Below are 9087 nucleotides of genomic sequence, written 5' to 3'. Positions count from 1 at the left end.
AGTGTTTATATGTATGATAATGTATGTTCATTATTTACCAGTAAGAGTTATACTCACCTGTTGTATCTTGTATGAGACTATGAGTTAGTTTCAATGCCTATTATTGTTTAACATATCACTACAGGAAAGCCCATATATCTGCTTACATATATTTTGATGTGTTTTGGGACCACCATTTTATTTCAAAATTAACTTTATTTGAATGAAACAAAAAAGATAGCTGGAATACATTATCAGCACATCCGACCCATTTGCCCAAATACACTTGTTGAGATGCCAAGTCTCCAGCATGCAGATGGCTTGTTCACAGATGTGCAATAATTTGATTTGACAAACTACAAGTATAAATGACATGCTCATCATCTTTATTTCATCTAGAGTCCTTAGCATGCTACATTAACCTGACAATGTTTAATCCTGGGCTCATTTAACAATACATTTCATGCAGTTCACATACTGTTTGTAATATTATATTATCATCACATATGTTCATGTCTCAGACTGTGAACAGACTGTGGATAGCTGTAAAATTCACTTACTTGATTTCGGCCTCTTTGACTCTACATTTATTAGAGATCACTGATACTTAGATACCACAATGCATGATATATCAGCTATATGTAATAGACCCTTGTAGTCAGAACAGAGTACAACACTCCACCGCCAGTGTCACAATACTGATCCCAAATATTGGGCTGGTGGTGTAGCCAAGTATTATTCACACAGTCCCACAGTGGAGAATAAACAATGGCTATACAGTATTTATTGCTTCCATAAGTGCAATGACTCCTAGCCTATTAAATAAAATATTCCAGTTTTTTTCACCGTCATATTCCAATCTGTTAGGAAGAACTGTTCAGTATTCTAGAGTCAGCTGAATCTGACCTTTCCTCATAGTCCTCCTCTGTGTAAATGGGCTGTTTTACTACAATTGAACAATTGTCCTCTGACCCTGGGATTCTGGGATCTTCAGGGGCTCTGGGGGGAAGAACAGGTGAGCTCCTGAAAACACTAGAAGAATTTCCAGAAAAGGGACTGACATACTGAGATCTGAGTTGGTATTGTTGTTGCAGTGTCATTGTGTTCCATAGAGTGACATCATTAGGTAGAAAGGGGCTAGATTGGTTTCTTGCTAAAGTGTTCCTCAGTAGTAATGGATACCTGGGTGGTTGTGGGAAAGGATGCTGCAAGGGCACAGCAAGTGGATTGGGAACCACATTGTTAGAATCTGCTGAGAAGCGCAATGTATCTGGAACTCTGAAAGCAGATCCCACTGACCACTTGGAGGAGGACAATGGATATGAGCTAAGAGTATGCTCAAAAAGATGACCATTAGAAGGTAACATGATGCCATCTGGATCAGCTGCAGTTCTCTCTCCAGTCACAGAAGATCTGCTTGACAAAAGGACTTCTACAGCCCCAACAAGGTCACCTCCACATCCTTTCAAGATAAGTTCTAGCACAGTAGGCTTCTGACTTGGAAATATCTTCTTTAGTACCTCAAGAGGAGGTCTGTTGGACTTCAAGCTAAATGGCAAAGACACTGTGCCAGAAGAGCCCTCTATAATAAGATGGCTGTGCTCTGCTTGGTACTTGGGGCTATCTGATGTACTTTCAGCACTATTACAATTCTTCTGTGCTGGATAACCTGTCTCATCCACTGACACCACTTCAGGGCTTTCTGGGGTACAGCAAGGCTTCACTTCAGGAGGGGACCTTTGATCTGTATCTTTATCACTGTAGCTTTCACCATTTTCTGTTCCACTGCTATCACCTAGTCTCTCCTCTGACAGATCTGAAAAGTTAAGGAACACAAAAATAATATTAATGAAACACAGGCATGAATTTAGAAGCATTTGTATACTGCTATATATTATCATAGTCAATATTTAGCCATTTACACCTACCCTTACCAATGCGACAGGCAATCTAAGGGACAGAAATCTATTTTGTATGAACTGTTATTGTTGCTAATGACAAAATATAAAGGCTAAGGATCTCATATATAGATCATTTCTTTAAAAAAAAATAGTAAAAATCTGAGAATTAATTTTTATTTCTTACAAGGCAGTGTAGCTAAGTAGCAGATATATATATATATATATATATATATATATATATATATATATATATACTTTCACTTATATTGCGTACACTTTTATTACTTTGCCAGTGTTTTCTATATGTACCTGTATATAATATAGTGGTAGACTGTGAATGGTGACCTTCTGCTTTTCTAATGTTTGTTTCCTGTGATTTCTTTATTACCCAACTTAATATGATCTATGAAAAAGCTCAAATATGTTCCTATTATTCAGGGCAAATATTTTCAGATATATATATATATATTATTCATGTGTATGAAAGAGCGATGTATATGGATGTGAATCTGCACAGCACTGGCAACAAGAGCCAGAATATCCGGTTTCTATCCTTATATAGCATCCTTATTATTAGGAATATTAGTAAAGATATGTAATGTAAATAATACTGTTAATAGCTTCTGTTTTATTTTTTCTGGATTTCGTCTGCATAAAATAATGTTATATTTATAGCTAGGATTTATTGGAGCAATACATAACAGGTAGGTGCAGTGTATAACTCTGATATTCCAATATTCTTCAAATGATAAAGAACATTAGTTGATTTCTGGCCAGTAAAAGCGTTTCTATTACACTAGTTACTATACGCCCTGTCCCCAAGTTACTGCACGATGTCTTACAGTCTGCCTTCATCTAAGCTCAGGTATAAACTGCGGGACCAGACCCTTGTATGTAATAAAGACATATAAAGCATAGACTGAAGCAGAAGGAGGAGGAGGGGGGGGGGGGGGACAACATGGATAGCCCCCTGCATCAATGTATTGTAAAGGAATGGTCATGAATGCTGCCTGAACCATAGACAATGACCCTAATGTTATCAGAAATCTGTTCAGTAAGTTAACAGTGCAAATTTTACATTTTATTATATAAACTCATTACATAAATCCATCATAGATAATGCATAAGATAGACGTATCGGTTATAGACGTATGGATGGATAGATAGATAGATAGATAGATAGATAGATAGATAGATAGATAGATAGATAGATAGATAGATAGATAGATGGATATTAGATAGAAAGATCATAAATAGATAAAATTATTGAATATTAGATAGATAACATATTGATAAATAGGTGAGAGATAATAAATAGGTTTAAGAGAATAGATATGATATAGATAGATATTAGGTGGATAAATACATAGACTGAAGAAGTTGTATATAGTTGTATATTATTATTATTATTTTTTTTAATGGAACTATTGATAGGTGGATATCAGATAGATTATTAGATACTAGATAAATAGAGGGATCACAAATAGGTTAGATAGATTTTATATAAATAGGTATAAAGATATGAGGTAGATGAATAGATATTACATATATATATATATATATATATATATATATATATATATATATGTATGTATATATAAAGATCATAAATAGATTAGATGGATATTATATAGATAGATACGAGGTAGAGGAATATATATATATATATATATATATATATATATATATATATATATATATTATATATATATTAGATAGATTACGGTTAGATATTACCGGGATAGATATTAAATATATTTGCCGCATTTCTTTTCATTACTAGTTGATTGAACCTATTAAATCTAATTTTCCAAAGCAATCTAAGCTTCCAGTTGCCATATGTACCTTACAGCAATGCCATGTGGGTGAGGTGAGCAGTGAGGGCACCGGCTGGATTGGTCGCTTGTCTCCTCAGCAATCTGCCAGTGCTCGGCACCTCGGCGGTAGCAGTGCGGCCAGTGTGCACCAGTCTCTACCGTGTCTCCACTTCATGTGTTTTATAAAAAGCATCATCCAGAGGAGACTTCATCACTTATAGTTGTGTGTAAATGCCAGGGGACTGTTCTTCCCTGTGATTTCTGCCTACAAGCCATCAGTGGCATCCCCTATATGTCAGGACATCTGATACCCTGCTAGGTCCCATACAGTCTCCTTACTGCCAAGTAACCTAACCCCTATACATCTAAAACTGTATAAGCTACTCATTTAGACTTCTGCACTTTCTTACTTATTATTACTATTAAACGTTATATTCATACATATTTCTTACACTATACATAAGAAGGCGAGATAAAATAGATCGATAGACTAATTGATAGATATTAAGTATAGATAGGTAAATCGATAAATGATAGATTGATAACATTATTGCTTTTTAATTTCCGTGTGTAAATGCTGCCTTGATTTGCAATGATTTTTGTCTATGTAGATTTATTCATAGATTATATATCTATATAGTTATCCGTATTGATCATCAATCTATCTGTATTGTGTCGATATATGACACATGATTTATCTATCCATACCTAAATATCTTATTGATAATTTACAAAACTTGTGTAAAAGGAGAAGTCAGGCTTGTCTATGAGGGGAACCTCCAGTAACCTGATCTCCATCCCCCCCACTCCTGGTGACATGTTTTGGCACAAGTTGAGGCTACACTTGATTTCCTTCTTGAGCAATTTTACACGCTTCACTACTTGTCTCCTTCATCTAAGCTGAAAAATGGCCCGGGGACTTTCAATAAATCATAATGTGTTAAACCGCATAAGAAGCAACTGACAACAACTTTCTTATTACAGTGTTAGTACATATAATACACTGGGCAGTGACTGGCAGCTGCCAGCTGTGTACCCAGGGATGTCCTCATCACTGGCACTGCAGCTTGTGGGGACCACGGGGCGAGAGCAAGCTACACAAGGAGTGCTATTAGTATTAACCTAAGATAATAGGGTTTATTAGCAAACACTTCAGCTGAAAGACTAAAGGTTCATGTTTATTTTAAGAGAAATGTTTGCTCCAGTTAGCTAAAATCAGTGATATGATAAAAAGTGTTCAAATATGTTACTACGTATTTTACATCATGTTGTACTAATGTAACTAATAATACACTATTTCATTTATCATATATACCAGTCTTCTATATAGATAGATGAGATAGATAAATAGATAAGCGGCAGATATAGATAGATAGATAGATGATAGATAGATAGATAGATAGATAAATAGTTAGATAGGAGATAGATAGATAGGAGATAGATAGATAGATAGATAGATAGATAGATAGATAGATAGATAGGAGATAGATAGATAGATAGATAGATAGATAGATAGATAGATAGATAGAAAAATAGATGATAGATAGATAGATAGATAGATAGAAAGATAGATAATAGATAGATAGATAGATAGATAGATAGATAGGAGATAGAGAGATAGAGAGAATATAAATAGAGAGATAGGAGATAGGTAGATAGAGAGATAGATAGGAGATAGATTAATAGATAGATAAACAGATGAATAGATAGATAGATAGATAGATAGATAGATAGATAGAATATAAATAGATGAATAAATAGATAGATTAGAAGAAGACCGAAAAATAAAATGATAGATAAATAGATAGATAGATGGATAAATAGATAGATGGATGGATAAATAGATAGATAGATAGATAGATGATAGATAGATAGATAGATAGATAGATAGATAGGAAATAGATAGATAGATAGATAGATAGATAGATAGATAGGAAATAGATAGATAGATAGATAGATAGATAGATAGGAAATAGATAGATAGATAGATAGATAGATAGATAGATAGATAGATAGGAGATAGATAGGAGATAGATAGATAGATAGATAGATAGATAGGAAATAGATAGATAGGAAATAGATAGATAGATAGATAGATAGATAGATAGATAGATAGATAGGAGATAGATAGATAATAGATAGATAGATAGATAGATAGATAGGAAATAGATAGATAGGAAATAGATAGATAGATAGGAGATAGATAGATAGATAATAGATAGATAGATAGATAGATAGATAGATAGATAGATAGATAGATAGATAGATAGGAGATAGATAGATAATAGATAGATAGATAGATAGATGATAGATAGATAGATAGATAGATAGATAGATAGATAGATAGATAGATAGGAAATAGATAGATAGATAGATAGATAGATAGATAGGAGATAGATAGATAGATAGATAGATAGATAGATAGATAGATAGAGATAATGGTTTATCTGTCATCTCTAAACTTCCAGCATTATTGTGATCAGTTTCTATGTGATATGTGATAATAGATAATAGACTCTCTGCAGCCTGGCTCTTGGCTGTATTACACTACTACTACTATACTTGTAGCCTGGCTCTTTCTCATCACTGTCAGCCGTATAATTATGAATGATTATTATTATCCCCATTACATTTGGTATGTGTTGCCTTCCGGTGTATACAGAGACCAGGTAACGATGGCTGCCCCTCTCCTACCTGTCTTCCCTGGCAGCTGCATGCTAGCAGACGGCTCCTGTGTCCACCTGATGGTCATCTCTCCATTCCGGGCTGCGGGCTGACTAGTGTCGGCGGGCAGGGAGGCTGGCAGGCCGGGCATGGGTCTGAGAGTGTCTGGTATGAGGCTCTCCAGGCTCTCGTTCGCCTGCTGCCTCCTGAGGGCCACCTGTGCCGCCATCACCCGCTGCCTCTCAATGATCAGGATGCATTTCTCACAAGTACAGTCCTTGAAGCGGCAATAGCGCTTGTGGCCCTTCAGCCAAGACAGGACCCCATGGTTTCTGCAACGGGCACACTTTGGGGTTCTCTGTAGAGGGGCTCGGGGCTGTGACACGGGACCCCCCATGTACAGGTAGGGAGAGCCGTAACCATTCATGGTCCTGCAGGTGACACCAGGCTGTAGAGCTGTCCTGTCAGTGGTGAGGGGCTGTGGGATGGGGCTGCAGATCCTGTGCCCTGGTCTAGTCGTACATCCTGGTGCTGCCAGTCCAGCTCTTTACCTCCAGGTCATGTACCTCCGAGCACAGTATTAGGATGCCAGGCTGCTGTCCATGCTGTGTGAGGGAGTGTGTGAGATGGGGGGAGTTAGGTGGCAGTCTGCCCTCCTCTCAGCATATCCCCGCCTCTATTCCTCCTCTCACACAGCAGACCCCTATGGTCACCCGATCCTCCAGCCCGGGCCATTCCTTCATCACAAGTGTTACACCTGATGATGTCACCTGCCATCTTAGCTCTAGTACTTGCCCCAGGTTACAATGCACATGCTTTGCCAGTGTACATACATATAGTATTAGAGAGACAGCTGCACATTGTATAGACTTAATGCTTTCTCTATTCATTGGTGTCCACTCAGGAGGCAGCATGTATTTATGTGAGCCTCTGCACTATGTCCAGGAGTCCAGTGGGCGGTCCTACTCAGTCATAATAGCTGCCTCTGTCAGGGAAGGCTGTAGGTCAATAAGTAAGTCTATACACTCAGGTAAATGGCTCCTCCATATGTCCTTTCTCAGACATACATACACACTGGAGTCATATAAAGTCATTCAACTTATGCATTTGTCTTTGGAGTGTGTAAGGCCCTGGTTGTGGAAACACACAGTTTTTGCTTGCTGTGGAAATGCAACAGGACAAGACACTGGGCTTTACAGTACCAGCAAAGTGAATGAGATTTTGGTTGAATGTGTCTCATCCACACATTGCAGAAAATCTGCGTTTTCAAAAAAAGTAGCATGTCAATTTTAGCTGCAGAAACACAAGCGCTTTCCATGTGTATTTAACAAGGTGAGAAAACCCGCAGAGAAAAATGCAGCAAAAATGCAATGCAGAATGCTGTGACAAAACACATGGATTTTTGCAACAAAATTTTTTTAGCTGCGGTTCGCTCCGGTGGAACCAAGCCTTATAAAATGAACTGCCCAAATAGCAAAATAGAATCTTCAACAATAACACTAGTAGCCATGTCTACTTATTACATAATCGGATAATAGTAATTGTATAAGCAATGTTATCTCCAGTGCCACCCCTGCTACCTCTTGTGTCACCCCCTCTACCACATAGATTGTAAGCTCTTGCGAGCAGGGCCTCAGTCCCAGTGTGTGAAATGACTTTCTTTGTAATGTATCTTTCTGTCTGTACTTGAACCCTACAAATTGTACAGCGCTGTGGAATGTGTTGGTACTATATAAAATGTATCATTATTATTATTATTATTATTATTATTGTACACCCCGCACCTCGATATACTAAATTGTATCTGAACAGATTTGTATATCTATACATTGAAGACCTTGTATTTAGATATCTTTTATCTAGATGTTCCTATGTAGTTACACCATTTTATCACATTTGTATATTTTTACTAATCCTGAGTGATAACATCTTGTTTTTAATATATTGTATAGTTATATTTTGTCTGATTTATTATAGATGTCCCACAGATGAAGATCCATGAGACAGAAATGTCCAGGATCTGTTGAGAGCTTGATGTCTAACTTGCATTAACCTGCTAACATACTGGTGTGTGAAAAAACTTTTTTTTTTTTTACAAGATGTTACAATAAAGTATTAATACATTGAATTTGCTATAGATGGAGTGCCAAAGTAGTTGTTATTATTGTGTCTTAACCTAAGAACCTGGGAAAAAACGTGATGTGTTGCTGCCACAGTTTTTCCTGCGGAGTTTTTTTGCTGCAGGATGCCACTTGGGGCCTTAGCCTTAGGGGTCATTCACACGGAGGAATTTGGTGTGGAATTTTCCACGCTGAAAATTAAGCCTCCCATTGATTTCAATGGTTTCCCGCTAGTGGAAAAAAAGGTAGCAGAACCCATTTAAATCAATGGGAGGCTTTTTTTTTTCAGCGTGGAAAATTCCACACCAAATTCCTCACCATTTTCCTCCGTGTGAATGGATCCTTAAGTGGTTATCCACCATTGTAATGCTGATGGCCTATGCTTAGGCTGTTGGACTCCACAGATGTGAGAGTATAGGAAGAATAGGCCACCTGTATTATAAGGGTGGATAATTCCTTTAAGCAATTTGAGACAAAGCTTTTCATTGCCCACTCTATGCTCTGTGTATATGATGAAACACTTCTGATATAGACTGTGTGGTATCTGTAGTGTAATATGGGATCACAAGCTTGTGTCTAGTAGTGTCCTTGGTAATAGTAATCATT

General features: G+C 37.0%; 1 protein-coding gene across 1 annotated transcript; it reads right to left on the bottom strand.

The window, feature by feature from the left end:
* Nucleotides 1–842: 842 nt before the first annotated feature.
* Nucleotides 843–6788, bottom strand: DMRT3 (doublesex and mab-3 related transcription factor 3). The gene is made up of 2 exons (XM_075279068.1): nucleotides 6392–6788; nucleotides 843–1795 (listed from the first exon to the last, which is right to left on the bottom strand). The coding sequence occupies exons 1-2, from the start codon at nucleotides 6786–6788 to the stop codon at nucleotides 843–845; spliced, it is 1350 nt and encodes a 449-aa protein (XP_075135169.1).
* Between the last annotated feature and the right edge of the window lie 2299 nt (nucleotides 6789–9087).

This window comes from Leptodactylus fuscus, chromosome 1 (genome assembly GCF_031893055.1).
Source record: "Leptodactylus fuscus isolate aLepFus1 chromosome 1, aLepFus1.hap2, whole genome shotgun sequence".
NCBI classification, from domain to species: domain Eukaryota; kingdom Metazoa; phylum Chordata; class Amphibia; order Anura; family Leptodactylidae; genus Leptodactylus; species Leptodactylus fuscus.
This window is presented reverse-complemented; position numbering and strand designations above follow the sequence as displayed.

Coding starts and splice junctions, on each gene's coding strand:
- DMRT3 (XM_075279068.1), bottom strand. CDS start 6,788: ATGAATGGTTACGGCTCTCCCTACCTGTACATGGGGGGTCCCGTGTCA. Junction 1,796..6,391: donor GCAGCTGCCAGGGAAGACAG/GTAGGAGAGGGG, acceptor TTAACTTTTCAG/ATCTGTCAGAGGAGAGACTA.